The 25,345-nt window shown below is 39.6% G+C and overlaps 1 protein-coding gene across 1 annotated transcript in view; it reads right to left on the bottom strand.

Moving 5' to 3' along the window:
- PHACTR2 (phosphatase and actin regulator 2) overlaps nt 1-25,345 on the bottom strand; it is a 136,202-nt gene that overhangs the window by 40,905 nt on the left and 69,952 nt on the right. Inside the window, exons 3-5 of the mRNA XM_024122451.3 lie at nt 7,012-7,092; nt 1,945-2,043; nt 1,052-1,111 (exon numbers count right to left, since the gene is read on the bottom strand). Coding sequence (XP_023978219.1) covers nt 1,052-1,111; nt 1,945-2,043; nt 7,012-7,092 — 240 coding nt within the window. The remainder of the gene's footprint in view (nt 1-1,051; nt 1,112-1,944; nt 2,044-7,011; nt 7,093-25,345) is intronic.

Consider the following 25,345-nt stretch of genomic DNA (forward strand, 5'->3'; position numbering starts at 1 on the left):
TCTACCATAGTATTTCACTTTGGAAACCAAAGTCTCCAAAGAAGCCTTCAGGGAATGGCATAATTGCCTCTGGCATATTTTGAAATTTCCTATTGCACAGACAAATCATGGAGCAGAGGTTATGGCCATTCCAGCAACAAGAATCCCCGGCATTACTGGGAACTATTCCTGGGTCTCCCAGAAATGTCTGAACCTGGCCCAGAACTTACAGCATCGGGTGTGTGGATGCCACCAGACAAGCTCCCACTTCTAAAGAGATAATGCTGGGCTGAGCAAGCCATCTTGTTATGCTATTCCTCCAAGCTGAGCTGCTATAATTTGAAAGTAACCAGCAGAGAAAGATGTTCAGACTGCTGGCTTTTTTTTTTTTTTTTTTTTTAAGATATTGAGGGGCTTCCCTGGTGGCGCAGTGGTTAAGAATCCGCCTGCCAATGCAGGGGACATGGGTTCGAGCCCTGGTCCACGAAGATTCCACATGCCACAGAGCAACTAAGCCCGTGTGCCACAACTACTGAGCCTGAGCTCTAGAGCCCGCAAGCCACAACTACTGAACCCGCGTGCCACAACTACTGAAGCCCGTGTGCCTAGAGCCCAAGCTCCACAACAAGAGAAGCCACTGCAGTGAGAAGTCCACGCACCACAACCAAGAGTAGCCCCCGCTCGCTGCAACTAGAGAAAGCCCGCATGCAGCAACGAAGACCCAATGCAGCCAAAAATAAATAAATAAAATTAAAAAAAAAAAAAAAAAGATACTGAGAAAAAGCTCCTGAGGAAAGGATAAGATTCCCAGACATCTCTAATGATAGAAGAGGCCACCCCTTCCGATTCTTACTATTAATTAGCCCCCTTTAATAAAACATTAAATGATGTGCTTATAAAATGGATGTAGCTACCTGAGAAAACCATCCAATTTCTCTTTGCTAGTTATCGTTTCTCTCCTCTTTGTATTTGCAGAACTCCTCTCTACTGGTCTTAGGGTCACTATTTGGAGCCTAAGACCTGCTTCTCAACTTTGAGCTGTAAAAGAATATGGGGTTTCTCTTGATGTTACCTTTCTTATCTTCTGCCTTTTCCTCCAGAGGTGGTGCTTTTTCAGCTACAGAGCCATTACCTTCTTCAGGATTTAGTGATCTTTAGTACCCAGCTTCATAGGAATACAGACAGAATATGGGGTTTTTGTGCCGACTCACCATGTTGCATTTTCTCTGCTAACACTTAAGCCAGCGCCTGAGTGGACAGTGGTGCTGTTTGTCGCCTCTTCAGTCCAGAGAAGCTGACTTGGGTCTAAGGCAGGGACGGGCAGGTCGGCTCCGTTGCTGACCAGGACGGCAGGAGTGTCTGAGGCAACAATGCTCTGCTCCTCCAGAGGGAGAGGAGGGGTGGGGGGAAGAGGTGCCAGGGGCAGTCTGCTCGGGTTTGAGACTCACCACCCTGGTCTCCTTTAAGGTCAGATATGCCAGAAGTGGTTGCATCTGAGGACGGCTGAGACATTGGCTGTCTGCCAGTTTTCTTCTTGCCCTCTGTGATTGCTTGTTTTGCTAGAGACTGTCTCCTTTGAAGCTTTAGGACGAGATGAGGTGGAGGAAGTAGATGGTGAAGCTGTTGCTTTGGAGCCAGTTGTTTTTCTTGAATGAGAGGAATCAGAAGCCTCTCGGGTTGCATTTCGGCTTGTTGGCTTGGGTGGAGGGACGGGGGCCTGCTTACCAGGAGCCTTGGTAATTTTTTTAATAGGAGGCACTTCGTCACCCTGGGGGCTGGCCCCAGCAGCGGCCCCTTTTGGAGGCACAGGTGTTTTTTGGGGCTTAGGTTTGGGTGTAGGCTTAGGAAGAGCTGGAGGAGGTAGAGCAGGAGCTGCCAGTGTTTCAGAGTGGTGTTCAGGGTTCTCTTTCTTATCTTCTGCCTTTTCCTCCAGAGGTGGTGCTTTTTCAGCTACAGAGCCATTACCTTCTTCAGATTTTACTACATTTTCCTCTCGGGTAGATTCCTCTCCGATGGGTATCATGTGCCCGTTTGAATTTTCAAAGTTAACTGTTACATCTCCATCTAAAAATGGGGAGAGAAACACCTAGATGTCTAACTTGATGGCTTTCTTAAAACCAAATTTTCCAGTTACTAGGACTGTAGGGTTCAGGTTTATGTTTCAGACCTGGGAACCAAATACATCCTGGACTATTTTCACCATGTTTTACTGAATAATTCATTCAAATGAAAGAGCTAGAAAATTCTTAGTCTTGGGGGAAAGCAGCTATGGAGGGAGTATCCAGGAGCCATCTCAAGACAGTTAGGAACGATTAACCTAATTATAAAATACCCCTAGGCAGGAGAGTCCCTCTCTTCTTGGGCTTAGTTTTGGTTGAAGTCAATACTTAGGAGTCTCTTTGTCATTCAGAAACTGACCTGTGAAAAAAGGAATCTGAAAAATGGAATAAACATTTTTAACAAGCACCAAAAACACAAGGTGAATGCAAACACACAAATAACATGAAATGCAACTACACATACAAACGATTAGTGGGAGAATATGAACATTTCCAAGCACCACTGTCTACAGAATATTACATCCATGACATGTTAACTTTACACAGTAATATAACTGCTACTCTATTCAGGGAAAGATGGCAGTAAGGCTAACTGTATTTTCATTTTCCTATTTATGGAAATATTAAAATGTACTCAGGCAATTGTCATATATAGCTGACCAGGAAGTCTTTAAGTTGGGCTAATAATAATTTGAAAACATTAGGAAAAAAATGTAAAAAAAAGCAATTACAGGGGAATTTTTATTTGTTGTTGTTTTTTTTTTTTTTTTTTTTTTTTTTGTGGTATGTGGGCCTCCCCCTGCCGTGGCCTCTCCCGTTGCGGAGCACAGGCTCCGGACGCCGCGCAGACTCAGCGGCCATGGCTCACGGGCCCAGCCGCTCCGCGGCATGTGGGATCCTCCCAGACCTGGGCGCGAACCCGGTTCCCCTGCATCAGCAGGCGGACGCGCAACCACTGCGCCACCAGGGAAGCCCCTACAGGGGAATTTTTAAAAAATCACAACAAATTAAAATTTATGTTATCTAAATCACAAATAACTAATTTTAACACCCCTGAATGTTTATAAATTCCTAGGAGTTTCTAAAGTGAGAGAGATTTTGCTGAAACTCTTAATTCAGTGATGCTTGAAAATTTAACCATAGTTCATATCAGGAAAATTTTAAGAAGCTGTGCTACCACTCTAAAAGCCAAATTAATGATTTGAAGTTTTTACTTAGCAAACTTGAAGAAATGCATGATTAGAGCTGATTTTATGCAATTTTTGATTAATCTTATTTTGGCAATCATTCTAAAACAGAGACCATCTCCCAAGTTTTCATTAAATGTGATTGAATTGCTTTGGCTCAACAATAAAATCCATTGGCCCTATTGACAAAAACAAGCATGGCATTTTAATAAGTAAAATACATGTCACAGAATTATGTCATACTTAAAATGAACAACTGTTCCTTAGTCACGTAACTTCCAAGTACCTATAATCCGACTCCTGTATAAAACTAAAATAGACAATAATTGAAGGCAATGCCATTGCAAGTAGATCTCAACTAGTTCAATAAAATTAAGGTAATGATTTTTAAAAGACTATACAACAAACCAACAAGAAAACAAAAGATTCTTAGTTCTTATTACTGGATCCCAAGAAATTTGCTAGTAAAAAAAAGAGGGAGGGGAGACACAATCTAATGTCCAGGTACTGGATTCAGAAAAACAAAAAGTAATATAAGAACGGAAAATTCCAGACAAAATAGAAAACCACTTCTTTATATAAAAATCCTCAATTTTTAGGTAACCCAAATATAAATTTACCTTTGTTTTCTAAGACTTTAGATGGTAATGAAAACATGTTGAAATCATGTTAATGACAATTTAATTGTTTTAACCATTATTACGTTAAAAATTCTTTAGTAGACTAAATAACTAATTTTTAAAATTCAGAACAAAAAACCTAGAGAGAAAATCAAATAATTGTGGGCACAAGAAGAAACTGGATTATCATATGATAGAAAGAAATAATCAACAATGTAGAAAGATACTTACTCTGAGACATAAAGCTAAAGTATAGGAAATAATAGAAAAAGGAGTCATGTTTGTAATAAATATGGAATTCAAGAATAAAACAGAGGAGAACTGAAGTTATTATTAATTAATTGGTGTGTGTATTGAAAAGGTTTTCTAGTTTTGTGTATTATTTTATCAACAGAATTAAAATAAGTTAAGTCCTTGTTATAGTTTATGTATGTAAGTAAAATACAAGCTCAGCAAAGGAAGGCAAGACAAGATGCTGAGCCAGGCTGCAGGTTACAGTAAGATGTGCCCACTCCAAGTCTTACAGGAGCATTTGTATGCAAAGGAAGGAGAAAACTCAGACAAGAGTCGTAAGCTGAAAGTAAACCAAGAGATAAAGGACACACAAATAAGTGGTTAAAGAAGAAGCATGAGAGTATTTGAGGGATTTCCCTCTTTCTGGTAAACTGGTACATTGGGGATACAGTTAACAGAGGAACAGAGACAAGAAGAAAATCATGTAAGAACAGAAGTTGAGCGACTCAGTAGAAGGTTAAAGAGGACACCATGGGAGAAAAAGAAAGGAGGCTGTTATGCAGGCAAAAACATCTACATGCCTTCATGTTAAAGCTAAGGGAAAAGATGGAAGGTAAGAACCAGAAGATGACTAAACTTGGACCAGACCATGGACTTCTCAGGAGAGAAGGCCAATCACTGAATTTTTAGATTGAAGTTAGATCTTGGCGTAAAAAAGGTCATCTAAAAGGAGTAAATAATAGCTGGGAGTGAAGGTATGGGGTGGAATGGGATGAGGTCAAATCCAGGGTAGCTGGCAGGATTTTAAAAGTCTGTTTGGCTCACTGAATAAAGGGCATAATTGACAAGCACTGTCAAGAGCTAAGACAAGGTCAAGAACATCAAGGCAAAGAATGAACCTTCACTGGCAGAAGAGAGGAGGTTTTCACCAAGCACAGCAGCTTCCAGTCTCTGGCTAGAGCTGAAAACAGACCGAAATTCTCAAGATAATTGTTTTTGGAAAAATGACAGAAAACTATTTTCCCCAGCCCTTGGCTGAAAGTGGGGAAGGGCTCTATTTACAATAAGCCTCACGGGGAACTTCTAAGTATTTGGTAATTTCTGTAGTTCTATATAGGGACCATGCAAAAAGTAGAAAGTAAGACTCAGTAATTGATGACTTCCCAAACATTAAACCTACTGCACTATGTTTAGGTTAAAAACTGTTTTGTTATTTTATGTTTTAAAACTTTTAACGTTCGGTCTGCAAACATTAAATAAAAAGATCCAAGAGAGTCAGACTTCTGGAAAGTAAGTATATGAAATTGTAATCCATCTTGCAAATAGTTTAACAGATTAGGCAAAATAAAACCAAGCAATATTAAGCATTTCTTTCAGCTGACCACTGCCACTTGTCTTTAGAAAAAGTAGACGCTTTTCTAGCTATAATTTTTAATTGGGTAAAAAAAAGAGGCCTTTAGTCTCTAACTTTAATACTCATTAACAGTTTGGATCAGAAATTTTTCCTTTTTTTTCCTTTCTTTGAAAAGGTTTCCAAATAAAGGATACCAAAACAGTGCACTGGCCCACGCTATAAAGGTGATGGCCCAGCATTGAGCTTTCAGTGGACATGTAATTTTTCTGCCGTCTCCAGGGAGATTAGGGAAGAAGCAAACTTTGATACCAGTAGCAAGTCCACCTTCAAGTACAAAAATGTTAAGGATGTACATTGTTTATTTCTAAAAGTTCCAGAAAGGAAATGACTAGCTTCAAGGTAATAGAAAATTAGGGACTACTTTAAGTTCATTCATAAAATGGAGTGAGAAAAGTACAATAAATAGAATACCTAAAATTTTGTGGGCTCAAGAAAAATAGCAGTATTCACTCCAGACGTCCCTATTTTCTCTGCAGGAGTAAAATAGTGAAGCATCTCCTAGCTCCTTCTAGAATATTCAGATGTTGGGAAAAGCGTGGCATTTGGATTTACAAATAGTGAATGCCAAAAGAGGTTAAGCTCTTTGCAAGGAATATATATCAGGAAATGAGAAGAACTATTATTTCAATTCCAAATCAACAGCATTTTATTTGTGCCTATAAAAGCACAATAATAATATTTTACCCCAGTAAATGTCTGGAGGGGTGGGGTGAGGAAAGGCATGCGGTAAGTCAGAAATGTTGCAACAAAAATTTCCTTTAGTTTTATAGTAGTGGGAGCAATGAAAATCATTCAGTATTATTTATTTGGAGAAATAACCATCTTGGTATTTCTTTTGAGGGTCTATCTCAGTTTCTATCTAGGAAAAAAGGGAAGAAGATTAGAGGTGGGGAAAAAACACTTGGAAATAATAATTGTTAGTGATATGGTGAGAGAGAGCTAGATTCAAAGAAATGAAAAGAGAACAATGCTGGGAAAATTACTTGAGAGAACACATAAAGAACATTAATTTAATTTGCCCATTAATCCTTATTGACCATACATTTGAGTGTATTACAGAGTATAAAGGACGAGAGGTCTGTTTACCATCTCTTTTCACTCTCTTTTCTTTTACTGGTAGACTTAAGAAACCAAAAGGCAGGAGTGGAGCTAAAATTTTGCATTTACTTAAACAATTGAGTTTACCTGTATAGACAGATTGAAGCTCAAGAATAGAGAATGAATCATGTAGGCATTTGCATCTTATCTGTATCTCCTGCCACAGAGTAGCTTTGTAAAGCTTTAGGTTTAGGGTGACATATGGTGAAGGACTCACCAAAAAGGTCATTGAATTTCTTCTCTAGAAAACCTTAGATTCTCTGCAGCCCACAAAGGCATTCTGAATTAAAGCAAGATTCTCAGAGTGTGGTACTTTTATTTCCCCAAGACCATGATCATCTTACATTTCAAAAGAAAATGAAAGAAAGACCAAAGAAGGAAGGATCAAATTATTTTAAATGTATGATTAATTTCCTCACCTTGATCAGGCAATTCCTTAAGAACTCCCCTTCTTATCAGCTCCTCTCTACTTTGTCTTGTAGAAATCTTCCTTTCTAATACTTTTAAAAAGAATAAGCACAAGTAAGAATCAAGTCATTGCTTAAAATAATTATGAAAAACATTTCAACTAGAATTGAGCATATTCATTCTGTTGACTTGAGGGCTCAAACCCCAGTTTTTCTGGTTGCCTAGCAAACTACGTGATTGGAATCAACATAATTAGGACAGGGCAAATAACCCTAGCCCAAGACCTGAAGCTCAGCCACTGTGCCTCGTCTTCCAAATAACGGAATGTGGCCAAGAATCCAGACACATTATCCCATATCAACTATGGAGCACCAAGGCTACTTCTCACTTGGAAATACTCCTTTAGTAATAATGCATTCTAAAACACAGGTTTCTATGAATGTGCAACGTATGAATGCACTTACATGGAAAACAAACTTTCAGTAGACACTCAGGTAACTCATCTGAACCTCAGACAGAAGGGACTACTTTTCTAGTGTTTTCTTTCTCACATCATCTATTACAAAAGTCCAACATTTCTGTCATTCTTTCCCCTGCCATACTCACAAGTTCTAGAGTGTTCTGGTGTATCCCCTGACAAATCCCAAGTCTTGGGAGGATGGAGTTAATTCATGTTTTCATAGTATGTAAAGGAATGGGAATCTCAACACTGACTCTTTCTTCTTCTGGAAGAAATTAAATTCCTGGTACAACTTCAGAACGGAGTTTAGGAGCTCAGGGTGGGACTTCAGTAGTATTCACCTTATATGTCTATAATATTCGTTCCTAAACCCTACATGTCTATATAACCACTAGCTCCATTCCCCACTGTCAAGGGCCAAGAAGGTGGCATGACAGGGTCATGCCATCCTCTAATCCTTTGAGCCAACATTCCTCAAAGTGCGCTCTGCCAAACTCTATTCCCTCTGGATGTCCTGTTCAAGAAAGCACCTTGACACCTAAAACAGGGCCAGAGAAGGGATCTACCTAGGGCTCTTTGGGGAAAAGGAAAGGTACATTGGTGGAGAGTAGGTATGCACAGTGGGACTAGATTCTGACTACCCCCCCGTAAAATTCCTACCCCTGGCTTCATAATTTGCAAATCCTAAAGTCACCCTGGACAACATAATTTCAAGACCTAAATGAAACCCCATTGCCCCAAGCCACACCCTCACACATACTTAGAACATGTTTTTTGGGGGGTGCTCCAGGTGGCCTGAAGCTAGGACACTGGGTGGGGGAGGGAGGGACGTGCCTTGGACCAGCAGCTTTGTATTAAGCGATGACATGAGCCCCAGAATAGCAACACTTAGTCTCTTAAAGAAATTGGACTTCTTCCCCCTTTCTGATAACTAGGAATTATGTATCTTGGTTGCCAGAAAAGTCAGAGAAAAGCTTGATATTTACCATAGATTTCATATGATAATTCATGGATGAAATCTGTTTCCTCCTTCTTAGCGAGTGACCTGACTTCATTTACATTTTATGTATAGCATATGTGTACTCTTTGTTCTAAGTTTTGTCCAACTTTTTTTTTTTGGCTAGACTCAGAATGTAAACAAACAAGAAAACGAATGAATGAATGAATGAATGAGTGAGTAAATGAATGAAAGGTCAAAAGAATGATACTGAACATCTCATTGGTTCACTTGCAGACACACACAGAAACCCCACGCCCCTTTAGGTCACCTACCCAGCCCCACTCTCCACCACCCCTTGCAGAAGCAAGTGACAACAGCTCACTGAAATGTTGGCGATTTCAACAGACAAAGTTACCTGGGTATGGGGGGCCAGCAGGAGCTGTTCTTTTATGGGAACTCTTTCATGTAAAAAGAGTACTGTTGCTTAAAGGCAGCTTCAACGTGTTCAGGTTTTGTCAAAGAGGAGAGAACCCCGGTCAGCACAGGAAGCCAAACAACAGCACCCACAATGACACTGGGGCACTGCGGAGATTGTGTGAGGAGTTCAGTAGGACCCTGACCACTGCAGTCTCACGAGATTGTAAGACCCATTCACGCCCGACTGGGCCTCCAGGGGGAGCAGGCCTCTGAGACCTCTCACAGCGAGACCTCAGCCCCTACTCCTGGGGGTGGGCCCAGGACCCCCAGCTGTGCTGCACTAAGCTTGAGGCTGCAGGCACCACTGGGCACGGATGAGCCCACATCCTGGGAAACTGAAGGCACTGCCTATTCAGAACACAGTCATTGTGGCTGTCTGCCCCTGGCTCTTAGGAAACAGAGTTTCTCATTGTTTGCTCCTCCGGTAAAGTGGCCTAAAACTCAAAATAGTTGTCAGAAGTCTTGGATGCTAGCTCCAGAACTTCCACGGCCAGTTGTGTGATGTTGGGAACTCTTCAAGTTCCAAGGCCCCGGACCCATTATCTGTAAATCGAGGGATGAGATTTAATGGCCGCTAAAGGACAGGTGGTCCAGCTCAAATAGTGGGTGATCCTGGATCCCTAATCAAGGCCATTCTGTAATCTCTGCTTTGGGCACCTTTTTTTTTTAAATTTTTTAAAATTTTTTCTAGACTAGTTATCTTTATTTTTTTTAATTTTTTTAATTTTTTTATTTTTTATGGGCACCTTTTAAAAGCTTTCACATTTGAACTTAAAAAAAAAAAATCATCAGAGAGCCCGAAAATATCCCCTTGTTTCTGCCTTTCCATTATGGATCCCAGAGGATGCTTTAGTTTAGTGTTAAGTTTTCTGTTGCTTTAATTCTAACTTAATCTCAGCTAAAAATCCCTCCTCTTTCTTCCATGTAAATACTGGAGCTAGACCTAGGCAGCTTGGCTTCCTGCCAAGAATCAAACTCCACTGCTTTGTTCTTTTGCTCTACCTCCTCGAAAGGGGCCCTGATAGGAAAATGCCTTTGGCTATTTGTTTGGTCTTTGGCTGAGGGCATTTTTAACACATAATGCAGGTAACTGTGTCCTGGGCCAAGGAGAACAAACTGCAGGCAACTAAGCATGGAAGGTATGCTGTCAAGGCACCAAGTTCCAACCACCAGGACTCCCAGAACAAGTATCTCACTCTTCATCTTTTAAAATATGTGCCTCATGTTTACAGAGTGTCTGTGTGTTTGCAGAACACATTCACTGGACACTTTTTCATGGGCTCAAAAGTGTTTTGCATTGGAATGAATCTGCGAGGTCACTCTAGTCCAACATGCCACACAAAGCAGGAGTCCTTTCAGGAACATTCCTAAGATGTGCTCACCTGCCTGAAGACATTCGGAGGCAGGAGGGTCCCTCTGTGGCAGAGCCCCCCTCCAGTTCTCCACTGCCCTCACTTTTAGGAAGGTATACCTCATCAGGAGCCAAAATCGCACTCCCTCCCTGTAACTTCGGCCCATTAATCAGGCCCACGCTCCCCATAGCTCTAGACTTGAGCAGGTCATCTGTGAGTGAAAAACCGCAAGAGTGACTCTGGGTCCACTGAGAGCAAAGTGGGTCATGGAAGCCTCCTAGAATCTGATCCCGAGTATCCACCAGCTGCTCTTCGACTGAAGCTCACACTCATCTGTCCAACAACAGCAATAACGCTGGGGGTGGGGGGCTCCTCACTCACAGCTGTAGCATACCCAGAATCTTGCTGGGGAAGAGACTTAGCAGGACACAGATCACTGAATGTAACAGTTGGGCTTCTCCATGACAAGTATTGTTGCCAGTTGAGTAAATGCCTCATGGTTACTCAGTTTTATCCTAATTGAAAAAGCATGTGTGATTTTTACACAAGGCCAAGCAAAACCATGATTTCTTTTTTTTTATATAGCTGATTTACATTATTGTATTAGTTTCAGGTGTACAACATAGTGATTCAATATTTTTATGGATTATACTCCATTTAAAGTTATTACAAAATAGGCTATATTTCCCTGTGCTGTACAATATATTCTTACTGCTTATTTCTTTTATATGTAGTAGTTTCTATCTCAGTCCCCTACTCCTATCTTGCCCCTCCTCCCTTCCCTCTCCCCACTGGTAATCACTAGTTTGTTCTCTATTTCTGTGATCTGTTTCTGTGTTGTTATATTCAATCGTTTTATTTTTTAGATTCCACATATAAGTGATAACGTACAGTATTTGTCTTTGTCTGATTTATTTCACTAAGTATACTAACCTCTAGGTCCATTGACATTGCTGCAAATGGCAGGATTTCATTCTTTTGATGGCTGAGTAATATTCCATTATATATATATGTACCACATCTTCTTTACCCATTCATCTGCTGATGGACACTTAGGTTGCTTCCATATCTTAGCTATTGTAAGTAATGCTACTATGAACATTGGGGTGCATGTATCTTTTCGAATTAGTGTTTTTGTTTTCCTTGGATAGATTCCCAGGAGTGGAATTGCTGATTATATGGTAGTTCTATTTTTAGTTTTTTGAGGAATCTCCCTACTCTTTTTCACAGTGGCTGCACCAATTTACATTCCCGCCAACAGTGGAAGAGGGTTCCCTTCTCTCTACATCCTTGCCAGTATTTCTTTGTGCAGAACCATGATTTCTGTTTTACTCCCCACTTTGGGTGAATTAAAGTTCTGACAGTTCAATCCTGATTACAACAGTTCATGTTCTCTCTAAGTGAAGGAAGCACTGTGTCCCATATTCCCGACTTCATGTCTATACTCTGGTTTTTCAAGTATTTGAAAAGGACCACTCTTCCAAAAACTTCCAATGGCTGTCCATCTCACATTGAATAATATCTCAACTCCTTGGCATGGTCCCTAAGATGCCCCACCCCCTACTCCAGGATGGCCCTCCCCCAACCTGATCCTCTCCTACGCACTCCCTCCTGGCTCTCTCTGCTCCAGCCCCTCCAGCACCTGCTGCTTCTCACCTGAGGCAAACCCCTGCCTGGTGGCCTCTGGCCTTACTGGGATGAGATTTTTCAGACCCTCCACGTGGTTCATTCCAACACTTCCCGCTCATTCCCTCACTTCCCTCAAGTCTTCGTTCAAAGGTCACCTTATTAGAAGTCCCTTCCCTGTACACCTGATGGAGAAGGAGCTTGCTCCTTTTCCGATCTTCATCCTTCTTCTTAACCTGCAAACTGCGTCCTGACCTCCGACATGGGACCTACTAACTTTGTGTAAGTGTAGTCTCCATGAGAACCAAAACTCTGTTTCATTGACTGCTGTATCCCCAACAGTGCTTTCTTTGCAGGTTGTTGGCACTCAGAAAAAAAAAAATGTGTATTTGTTGAAAACAATGGATTAAGAGAAATAGGCTAAACAAAAGAAAATAGGCTAACAATGGTCTTATTTTCCGCCCCTTCCCCACCTCCAGTGTAGGAGGGAGCAAGTGAGACCTGTGGCAAAACTCTAAGAACAAGAGCCTTCAGTCTTCTCCCGCCTTGACTGCTTGGCTGGACCAGCTAAAGGGAAAATCCTCAGCTCTCTGTCCTATGGCTCATCTGAAAAAGTCCCTGTATGCTCTGAAGAAGGGAGGTCACAGTGTGTAGAGGACAGACACCAGCCAACTAGCAGGGTGTAGCACACGATTGGGCTCATCATAAATTATAAGTGATTTATGATGTCCTTCTGGGCATGGAGCCTGCATTCAGGAGAGGAGGCTGGGGCATATGCCGCCAGCTCCTTTCTGTGGATGCATGGCCAAGATTTTATATTACTCTGGAAGTATCTGTGAGAGTAAATCTTGCAGTCCACAAGCCACTTGTGTTTTCTTTTGGCAGGGAAAGAGAGTCCTAATTCTCAATTCTAACACCGTTGAATGTCGGAACAAAATAGAAGAGCAAATAAGGAGACCATTAAATAAGCGGACCATGTTATCTTCTTGGTTCTGAGTACTGAATGGCCTTACTGTGAAACAGAGACAGAAACAGAGACCTGCTTGTCTTGCGTGGAAAGTGTTCTATAAGAGCCTGGCTTTGCTTTACCTCTCCTCAATAGTCATTACAGAAAACAGAATGTCAAGAAATGGTCTCCTTTTTAAAAGACCCTTCACTAACGCTTAGCTAAATCATTTAAAGAACTACAACCACCAAAATGCCACCCAACAGGACATCTCAAGAATGTAAGGCAGAGAAATAAAGCCAACATCTCCATCTCAAAACACTCAGGGGTCTGGCCATTTTCTTGTTTATCCACACCACTCCCCCTACTCACAAATCCTACAGACTCCAGAACAAGTCCAACTCCTCAGAGCAGCAGCCAACCTTTACAACTGGTCCCAAAGAACCATTCTTCCCCTCACTTCTTTTTTCACCTCACTTTTGCAAAAGCCCAATGTTAAAGTCAACCTTTACTTCTTGCCATTTCCTAAACACTTCCTGCACTTCCTCTGCTACGTGCCTTCCTTTGTTTCTTGCTGCTAGAATCAGGCTGTTTCCCTCTCCCTCTACAGTGAAATCCTGCTAGAATTTTAAGTCCTCTTCAAACAGCGCCCCCTGCATGGCGATCTCACTATTCCGGCTGGTAGAATCCATAATAACTCTCTATGCTCCTAAAGCACTTTTTCTTCTCCCGTTGCGGAGCACAGGCTCCGGACGCGCAGGCCCAGCAGCCATGGCTCACGGGCCCAGCCGCTCCGCGGCACGCGGGATCCTCCCATACCGGGGCGCGAACCCGGTTCCCCTGCATCGGCAGGCGGACGCGCAACCACTGCGCCACCAGGGAAGCCCTCTCTTCTTTTTCTTTAACTGAAGTATAGTTGATTTACAATGTTGTGTTAGTTTTGGGTATACAGCAAAGTGATTCAGATATATATATTCTTTTCCAGATTCTTTTCCATTATAGGTTATTACAAAATATTGAATACTGTTCCCTGTGCTATACAGTAAGTCCTTGTTGTTTATCTATTTTATATATAGTTGTGTACATCTGTTAATCCCCTAATTTGCCCCCCCCTTCCCCTTTGGTAACCATGTTTATTTTCTAACTAGATCACTTTTATTTTTAAATTTTATTTATTTGTTTGTTTGTTTATTTGGCTGCGCCGGATGTTTATTGTGGCACACAGGATCTTCATTGTAGCATGTGGGATCTTTAGTTGCAGCATGTGGGATCATTCAGTTGCGGCATGTGAACTCTTAGTTGCGGCATGTGGGCCTAGCTCCCTGACCAGGGATTGAACCTGGGGCCCCTGCATTGGGAGCGTGCGTCGGCAGGCGGACTCTCAACCACTGCGCCACCAGGGAAGCCCTGCATTGGGTTTTCACTGCTATGCGCGGGCTTTCTCTGGTTGCGGCGAGCAGGGGCTACTCTTTGTTGCGGTGCACAGGCTTCTCATTGTGGTGGCTTCTCTTGTTGCAAAGCATGGGCTCTAGGTGCATGGGCTTCAGTAGCTGTGGCACGCAGCCTCAGTAGTTGTGGCTCACGGGCTCTAGAGCACAGGCTCAGTAGTTGTGGCGCACGGGCTTAGTTACTCCACGCCACGTGGGATCTTCCTGGACCAGGGCTTGAACGCATGTCCCCTGCATTGGCAGGTGCATTCCTAACCACTGCACCACCAGGGAAGTCCCTAGAGCACTTTTAAATAACCTCTCTGTGCCTCTGCTTTCTCATTTACAAAATGAAATAACAGCTGCTACTTTCTGGTTCTTCTGGAGATTAAATGAGTTAAAACAAATAAATGTTAGACTAGCCTAGAATCTAGAAAGCACTGAATAAATGTTAGCTATTACTATTATTGCTGTTATAGCACTTACTACTTTTTTTATTGCTACATGTGTACATAGTTGCACATTCACATGACTCTAGTCTAAGCTCTATGAGGTATGTCTTGTGTATCATTTCATCTCCATGATGCTAGAAACGATACATTGCAGAGTAGATACTGTGCACTTCAGTTTTGTTTCGTTTTTGCAGGGAGGTAGGGGAGGCATGTCTACTGCCCTTTTCTACCTTTTCTATTTATCTTAGAAACAGCCCTCATGATATTTAGCCTTTGAGGAACCACCTTCCGCCTCTCTGAGTCCATGTTATCTGTGTGAGGCTAACCCCAACCCTGGGCTCCAGGGCTCCCAGGCTTATCCAGTCAAAGCCCAGTACCTTCCTGGAGTTGGTGACTGGCTCGGAGAGGGGTTGTGTCTGAGTTGTACCAATGAGACCCAGGCCCAAGAATTTTGGTGTAACAGCAAGAAAAGAAGGCGTTTTCTTTCTTCTGGATCTGTAAAACTAGCTGAACAGGAGCCTAGGGCTGCTAGTAATCAGTCACTTTGCCTCCATAAAAGGAGAGCCTAAATTAAAAAAAAAAAAAAAAAAAGCCAGTACAGAGGAATATAGACTCAAAAAGGAGGCAGATTTCTAATCTTAGCTTCTAAGGACCTGGATCAAACCATGCCTGAAGGTTGGGTACCCCTGGGCTTCTCAGTCATGTGAACCAATAAATTCCCTGTTGCTATTCATCAGCAGTGAAAAGCTCTGACTCATCAAAAAAGGTGTTAAGTAGATGCTTTTTAACACTAAAGTTTCTTCCAGCAGAGCCCAAAGAGTCTCTAGGTTTTCAAGGCAGAAATATGAAAGAAGAACTAAACAGACCCTCTTTTTACCCCTCATGGCCTTAAAAAAGAGGAAGATGTCTACAGTCCCTTCCTCCTCTTGGGAAATCAGTGACAAAACTTCCTCCAAAAACCTGACAGTAATCATCTGTTTATCTGGTGCTTAGATAGCATTTTTGTATTTATTTTCTCCTCAGTCCTCCCAGTATTTCTGAAAGACAGGCTAATCAATTATTTTTATATCAAATAGATAAGGATACTGAGACTTAAAGAGGCCAAACATGTTTTCCAGTCACATACTTAGAATCTGGTTGAAACCAAAGGTGTCTAAGTAAAAGCCTACCACTGGCATTCTCCAATCTGAGTTGATAATTACAAAGATTTCAACTTTCCCAAAACAGCTACAATGCTTTCCAATTTTCCTTCAAGACATGAGACAGAAGAAAACCTTTGTTTTTGTTTCTTTCTTTTTTTTTTTTTTTGGACAAATAAACAGTTGCTTATCATAGCTTTGTTGTTGCTCTTCATTCATGGCATTAAATTGTCTTAAAATATTAATTTAATATTTTGTACAGGTAATATATTCATATTCAGAAATTTAAAAATATAATACACATTTTGAAGTCTTGCTCTTATTGGTCATTTGTGTATTCTTTCACTGATTATGCAAACAAAAACATATATAAATATACTTTTTTTTAAAAGTTTTAAAAGTTGAAGTATGGTTAATTTACAATACTATATTAGTTTCAAGTGTACAACACAAATACCCAATATTTTTATAGATTATACTCCATTAAAGTTATTAAAAATAATGGCTATATTTCCCTGTGCTGTACAATATATCCTTGTTGCTTATCTATTTGATACATAGTAGTTTGTGCCTTTTAATCCCAAAACCCTATTTGCCACTCCCTCTTCACCCTCCCCACCAGTAACCACTAGTTTGTTCTCTATATCGGTAAGTTTTTTTTTTTTAATATACATTCATTTGGTTTATTTTTTTAGATTCTGCATATAAGTGATAACAGAGATTATTTGTCTCAGAAGAAAACCTTTTTAAAGTTAATTTTTGTTGGGCAATTTTTAGATGGTAGTACATTCTCAGAGTTCAAATTATAAAAGAATACAGCAGAAAATCTCACTTTCTCTCTGTCCCCCACTGGCTCTCACCCTGTACCCCACCTATTCAAATTGAAACTCACCCTTGCTCCACAAGCAAATAACCATTTTTATTAGTGTCTTGTGTATCCTCCCAGACTTCCTTAGGCATATTCAAATGCTCATTTTAATTTTTCCCTTTTTTACATAAAAGGTAGGATGCTTTAAAACTGTTCAGGGGCTTCCCTGGTGGCGCAGTGGTTAAGAATCCACCTGCCACTGCAGGGGACACGGGTTCGAGCCCTGGTCTGGGAAGATCCCACATGCCATGGAGCAACTAAGCCCGAGTACCACAACTACTGAGCCTGCGCTCCAGAGCCCGCAAACCACAACTACTGAGTCTGAGTGCCACAACTACTGAAGCCCACGTGCCTAGAGCCCGTGCTCCACAACAAGAGAAGCCACCGCAATGAGAAGCCCTCACACCACAACTAAGAGCAGCCCCGGCTCCTCGCAAATAGAGAAACTCGTGCGCAGCAACGAAGACCCAATGCAGCCAAAAATAATAAATAAATTTATTAAAAACAAAAAGAAATTGATTAAAAAAAACTGTTCAGCATCATACTTTTTCATTGAACAGTGTATGTAATACTTCTAAAATTTCAGGTGACAGACGTGACAGAAAAAGTTGAGATGGGAGGAGAGAAGAGGTGATCGCCTTTGCCTTGTGCAAACAGCAGCAGCAGCTGAAGTCACTTCTGTTTCCAGAGAGGGCAAGCTGGGAACAGCCATGGTAAATCCATCCAAAGGGACTCGTGGGTTTTATTGCCAAGGGATAAAGGTTCAGGATTAGAACAATGAAGTCCCCGATCCCAGATGGGCCAGGAAGTACAAGTGATCTCAGGAGAGTAATTAGAGGCCAGGAATTGTGAGCTACATGAGCTACATGAAACACCGCTTGTCCTTCCTCCTTCCAGCCTGACTCTCGTAAACTCCTGAGAGGCACAAAGGCACTAGACAGGTGCCCTGGGGGTTCATCCCGTTTGATGCAAAGTCTGTGTGTTTCCATTTCTTGTCCCTTCACATTCAAAGACAGTAACCCCAAAACAGGGTGAGACCACAAAAGGCACAGATGTTTGAAATAAAGACAATGATAATCATCCTTCGAGAAATTAGCTTCGACTTCCCACTGATAGGCAAGAGAAGTGAATCTCAGCTCTGAATGGTAACGAGGTTTTTTTAAAGCTAGAAGATCATAAACAATACCCATTAGAGAAGAGGCTTCTAGAGAGCCTGAACTTCTAACTCTGATACCCTTCCCCATCTACTCTAGGACAATCTTACCCATTTCAGGGACTTAACAACGTTGACTGAAATGGGATAATATCTCATTTTAACACTCATCAGGCAGCCAACTGACAAGCCAAGAGTGGATATGAAAGAGACCTTAGTAATACTAAAAAATCTAAAATTAAGATATTCTCCTTCATTTAAATATTAAATTCTATTGTCCAGGATTAAAGGCATCTGAAATTTAGGTCAATTTTTTAAAGGGGGTTACTATAATCTTTAACAGCCTGCTTTCTTTTTAAATTAAAGTGTAATTGATGTACAACATTATATTAATTTCAGGTGTTTAGCACCTATTTTATTTAGTTAGCCTATGAACAATACGTATTCAAATATTACCAACTCAAACTGATAGGTGTGAGTCACCAGTCTAAGTAAGAAGATCCAGTAGGCATCCCCCCAAGTCCATGTTCACTACTTTCATATACATATCTAATCAGACCAGGTTTCTTCAGACGATTAAATAGTTTGTGCTCTTGAGCATTTTAAACGTTCCCCTCTTCTACCTACCATCTTGCCTACACAACAGAATGTACATAGTATTTGTAAAGAACATTACTTCTCCGGCAACACTGGTCCATGCCTAGACTAAACCTAGCTTCCTGCCTGACCCTGCAGTGAGAGGACCAAGAGTAACTTCACTAAAACTTTTATTTTCCAAGGCAAAATACCAAAAAATGTTTGGTGTTTGGGGAGAAGTTCCCTTTCATTGTAACTGGAACTATAATGTTCAAAGTTTGTTGGCAGTGCTAACTTTACACTTTGATATAATGCTCCCTTTCAGTACTTTCCCTTTCCATTCTGTTTCTAAATTTCTGAGTTTGAAGGTGGTATCAGGTGATTTCAATTCTTCTTAAAGATGGAAAAAGCTAGAAAATAGAAGTATATATTCTAGCCCTTTAAAAAATATATCTTGAGTTCAAATCCAGAGCTTGCAACTTGCAGGTGACCACAGGCAAGCTCCTCAACTTCATGCCTTAGTTTCTGCATATGAAAACAGAGGTAGTAAAACATGACCTGGATGGACATTAGAACGATTAAAACGTCTTGTAAAGTGTTTGACACAAAGTAGGCATCCCATCAATATTAGGTATTTTTCTCCCCTACTTTCCATTTCTCCTTATACATATCTATATCCCTTTGACGATATTCTACTGATATTTTTACCTGATATGCTTATTGATCTAGAAGGCAGCACAGTACAGGGGTTAAGAATAAGACTCAAGCCAGGCTTTTGAGATTCAAATACAGGCTATGCTACTCACAAGCCCTGGAGCCTAGGGCAAGTTATTTAACTTTTCTGTGCCTTAGTTTATCCATTAGTGAAATGGGGATTATAACAGCAACCTAGCCATAGAGTAACTGAGAAGACTTCAAACATTTAATACAGCATCTGGCACACAGTAAAAACTCAACAAGAGTTAGTTATCATTATTATTAATATCTATATATCTTGCTCCTACTTTAAGTTTAATCACAAAAAAAACTTCAGATGAGTAACAGAAATAAAAGTTAATTTACTTTTGTTTAAAAAAATGCTTTTCATATGCTGCACATGTAGCAAATTATACAAATTATTCAAAGGGAACTTTTTTTGTTGTTTTTTGCCGCGCTACGCAGCTTGAGGGATCTTAGTTGCCTGACCAGGGATTGAACCTGTGTCCTCAGCAATGAAAGCGCAGACCTAACCACTTGACCGCCAGGGAATTCCCTAAGGGAACATTTTGCATACCTCATGGGGTAGTAACTAAATTTAACTCTTCAGCACTGAACTGAGAAACAACGAGCAAGGACTACATAATGCCAGCAACATGTTAACATCAGATTTAGACAGATGATTAAGTTTTAGTTCATGTCGCTAATGTTTTCTACTTGATTCACTTAAGGTCTTTTTAAAAGACAAATTATAGGGGTTGAGGAGGAGAGGAAATGGGGAATTATTGTTTAATGGGTAGAGTTTAATTTTTGCAAGATGAAATGTTCTGGAGATCTGTTGCACAACAATGTAAATATACTTGACACTACTGAACTGTACACTTAAAAATGGTTAAGGTGGTAAATTTTATGTTATGTGTTTTCTACCACAATTTTAAAAATAAATTAAATTGTAAGGTACTTTTGGACTCCATTAAGGCTGACAGCCATATGTCTAAGATGAAGAACAGATGAGAAGGAATTTTCAAAGAATTTTAACTACACTGATGTATTATGTGTTCACTAACTGTTTTCCAGTATCCAATCTTCTCTCCACCCATGCTTTTTATTCTCTTGTATTTCTCACATAGTCTCTCATGCCCTATCTTATAATAGGTACTAAATAAACACTTATACTTTCAAATAAAGAAAAATTTAAGAGTATCCATTTCAAAACCGAAAGAGTCTGGATTTGGGAAAGCAGCTGAAGAAAACTCAGGACAAAAAAATGTTATAAACCTAGACGAGCAAACTCCTTTCACTTAACAAAGAGAAATACGAATTAACCTATAATTTATATTCCAAGTGGGAAATGAATCAGGAAAATATATAAGCCAAAAAACAGTCACTTTCCAGGACTTAGCCCTTAGTGATAAAGACCGGATTCATATCACAAGATGAAAAACAAAACAAAACAAAACCACAAACGGAAATAATATGAAAAGGAAATAAAATGATGGACTTTCCTGACACGAGTTCTCCGACCCAGGCCAGAAGGAGTTCTGTGGTACATTTAAAAGTGTTTAAAAGTGGCACCACTCCCAAGGAAAATGAAATTAGGAACTTATCCACCCAAGTAAGGCATATAAACAATCAGATCCTCTTTTAAAACAAGACAAAGTTACTATGTCTCATCCCAATGGAAGCCTTTTTTATTAAAAAATCGATGGAATCATTGCTCCTTTCCTCCACATTTCCCTTAGTAAGTAAATGTGGCAAAGAAAAAAAGGAAACATAAGTTAACAATTCTACATTTCATTCTAGTGGGTGTGATTCTTTTTAAAATGTCATTTATAATCAGAAATCAGCAAAATCTGATTATTAGGTATCATGGATGGCATCCATGGCACGTTTGAGAATGTTTTCATAGAATGCTCAGTGAAAATGCCTTGCTTATCTGAGCTCACTTGTCCTACAAAAACCTAAATTCCCCCTGGGAAAGGCTAGAGGCCTCAGATCCTAGTCAGCTCTATGGCTCAACAAATTTAAACCTAGAGCTCAACTTGGATTCAGCAAACACTATCACATTTTCTAGAATGTACAGGAAACAAGGGAGTCTCCTCAACCCCATTCAGAAGTAAGATTTTATGGTTTGTATTTACCTATAGAAGGTGGGTCAAGATGGTTTGGTCATTCATTGTGCAGCTGGCTATTTTAACCACACCATGGAAGGTTTTCATGTTTATGACACCACTAATTTTAATTACGACAAACATACAAAAAGTTAGCACTCATAGTATATTATTCTTTCCCGTAAATGGATTTTACCTCTAAAACAGACCTATAATGAATAATAAATGCTCCATAAGTTAAAAGGTGGGGCTGTAATGATTCTTCCCATCCACCTATGAGTAAAAAGACTGAACCAAGAAAAGATCCATTCTACCGAGAGAAAAAAAATGAAGAGGACTACTTAGTCTCCTTCACATTTAATGCATAGAGGAAATTTGTTTTAATACCATCATATATCTTTAGGAAAACAGAATAAAAGGATTTCAAGAAAGTATTATGGTAAGGTTACTATATATTATCTCTTATTCACAGAATTTCTAACACTCATTTGGTCTGATTAGCTTCAGTTATAAAATACGTAAGTACATAAATGGTTGAACTAAAACACAACACCTGCCCCACCCTCCATTTTGTGTCAGTGATGCCCGCACATTGACCTTTAAAAGGCTCATACCATACAGAGCACACAGTTACAGTTACGTAAGTGAATGGACCCTCAACGTGTCCATTAAATTTCGTGAAATATTTATTTTGTCTATTTTGGCTTTTCAAGACTCTGTAAGGCTCTTAAATAGCTCTAAATGATGTGAACATGAAGTCAGAATTGAAAACAGGTATAGCCTTTTCCCTCCAAAATTCTAGCATTTTCCAAATCACAAACATTTACTTCCCAATGTCCCATACTGGGATAGGATAAGGTCCATCTTATCAATTAATGAAAGAGCTTTTCATTCATTCATTCATTCAACAAACACTTACTGAATGCTTAGCATAAGCCAGGCACTATTCTAGTTGCTTGGGATTTTACCAGCAAAGAAAACAAAAATCCCTGTCTTCATGGAATTTATATCTAGTGGAAAGTGGGGCCAGATAATAAACAATAGAAATAATAATAAATGTTAGAAGATAAAATGTGCTATGGAAAACAAAAAGAGTACGGCAGAAGTGTGCCAAGAGTGCCAGGGGACCTATTTTACACCCACCAGGATGGCAATAAGACAGATAGATAATAGCAAATACTGCCCAGAGTATGGAGAAATTGGAACCCTCATACACTGCTGGTGGGAATGTAAAATGATGCAGCTGCTTTGGAAAACAGTCTTGCCAGTTCCTCAAAATGTTGAACATTGAATTATCATATGACTCAGCAATTCCACGTCTAGTTATATAACCAAGAGAAGTGAAAACATGCATCCACATAAAAACTTATACACAAATGTTCACAGCAGCATTATTCATAATAGCCAAAAATAGAAACAACTCAAATGTTCATCAACTGGTGGACAGCTAAAGTGTGGTTTATTCATACAATGGAATACTATTTGATAATAAAAAGAAATTAAGTCTTGATACATGTCACAACATGGACGAACCTTGAAAACATTATGCTAAGTGAAAGGAGCCAGTCACAAAGACCACGTATTTATTACATCATTCCATTTTCATGAACATCAGGAATAGGCAAACCTATAGAGACAGAAAATAGAGCTGGGGGTTTGGGAGGAAAATGGGGAGTGACTCCTGATGGAACGGGGTTTCTTTTTAGGATGATGAAAGTGTTTGAAAGTTGATTGTGGTGATGGTTGCATAGCTGTGACTATTACTTAAGGGATAACCTTTATTACTTAAAACCACTGCATTCAATGGGTGAATTGCATGGTATATGAGTTGTATCTTAACAAAGCTGTTAAAAAAAGGAGTGCTGGGAGATAGAAAGATTCAGTATAGGAAGATCAAGGTGGATCTCATTGAGAAGTTAGAATGTGAACATGGATTTCAATAAAGGAGATGAGGTAGTTGGTTAACCATAAAGAAATTTGGAGGAAGAGCCTCACTTTGTTTTCCATTTCAAAGCACCAGAGGTCCTATCAAAACTCACCCAAGATAAAAGAGGTAACCTGAATAGTCCTATAGCTGTTAAAGAAATAAATTTGCAGTTTAAAATCACCCGGATACCAAAACAAGGCAAAGATAGTACAAGAAAAGAAACCTACAGACCAATATCATGACTCTTTAACAAAATATTATTAAATAAAATCCAGCAACATATAAAAAGAATAATATACCACAACTCAGGGGAATTAATCCCAGGAATACATAATTAGTTTAATATTAAAAAAATCTATCAGTGTAATCAAGCATAATAATAGTCTAAAGAAGAAAAACTACATGATCATATGAACCGATACAGAACAAAAATCGGAGAAATTCAACATCTTTTCCCTTATTTATTTATTTTTGGCTGTGTCGGGTCTTAGTTGCGGCACACAGGATCTTTGTTGAGGCATGCGGGATCTTTTCGATAAGGCGAGCGACCTGCTTGGGTCTCTCTCTAGTTGCGGCGCGCAGGCTTCTCTCTAGTTGTGGCGCGTGGGCTCTGTAGTTTGCAGCTTGCAGGCTTTCTGGTTGAGGTGCACAAGCTCAGTAGTTGTGGCAAAAGGGGTCAGTTGCCCCGCAGCATGTACGATCTTAGTTCCCCAACCAGGGATCGAACCTGCGTCCCCTGCATTGGAAGGCGGATTCTTTACCACTGGACCACCAGGGAAGTCCCTCAACATCTTTTCATAATATCCTAATATCTTAGAAAATCAAGCATTAAAGAGAACTTCATCCTGATAAAGTACATCTACAAAAAACCTTCAGCTAACATCATACTTAATGAATGCTTCCCTGTAAGAATGGGAACAAGGCAAGGATCTTCCCTTTCACCACTCCTATTTACTATCATACTGGAAGGCTTAGATAGTGCAAAAGGGCGAGAAATGAAATGAAAGGCAGAAATATTGGAAAGGAAGAAATGAAACCATCACTATTTACAGATGATGTAATTATCTACATTAAAAAATCATAAGGAATTTTACTAGAATCAATAAGTAAGTTTAGCAAGGTAGCATGATACAGTTGTATTTCTGTAAACTAGCAATGAACAACTCGAAAAAGTTTTTTTTAAATATATGTCATTTACAGTAGTTTTTTTAAAAAAGAAAGAACAGGAAAGAAATACTTAGGAATGAACCTAATACTGTTTTCTAAAAACTTCTAAGCACAAATGAAAGAAACAGATGAGCTAACTAAATGGAGAGACATATCAGTTCATAGATTAGAAGATTCAACATAGTAAAGATATCAGTTCTACCTAAACTGCAATATAGATTTAATGTAATTCCAATAAAAATTTCAGTAGGAGATTTTGAGAATATAAACAAGCTGATTGTGAAATTTATCTGAAAAAGCAAAGAAACAAGATTAGTTAAAACAATTTTGAAAATGAAGAATAAAGTTGGAGAAATCACAGTACCTAATTTTCAGGCCTATAAAGCTACAGTAATCAAGACAGCATGACATTGGTGAAGGAATAGATAGATAGATTAAGAGCACAAATAGTCCAGAAATAGACCCACACAAATGTAGGTCTTAATTTTTGATAAAGACTATGTGGCCAATTAATTTTTGACAAAGCTGTAAAGACAGTTCAATGGAGAAAGAACAGCTTTTTCAACAAATGCTCTTGAAAGTTTTTTTTTTTCCCTGCTCATGAATGTTCATAGCAGCTTTATTTGTAATAAAAGTTCTTATACATGATACCAAAAGCATGATCCTAAAAGAAAGAAGTGATAAACTGTACCTCATCAACAGGATGACTTTTGCTCTGTAAATGACACTGTTGCAGAATGGAAAGGCAAGCTACAGTCTGGCAGAAAATATCTTTAATAACATATCTAACAAAGGCATCATACATAGCTAGACCATATAAAGTACTCTCAAAACTCAACATTAAGGAAACAACTCAATAAAAATTGTCCAGAAGACTTGAACACACCTTTACCAAAGAAGAGTATATGGAAGAAAATATGCTTATTGGTTTTTTTAATGATGAAAAGGCAATTTAATGGAGAAAGGATGGTCTTTTCAAAAAATGGTATTGAAAAAACTGGATATTTATATGCAAGAAATGAACTTCG

The sequence above is a fragment of the Physeter macrocephalus genome, chromosome 10, assembly GCF_002837175.3.
Source record: "Physeter macrocephalus isolate SW-GA chromosome 10, ASM283717v5, whole genome shotgun sequence".
NCBI lineage: Eukaryota > Metazoa > Chordata > Mammalia > Artiodactyla > Physeteridae > Physeter > Physeter macrocephalus.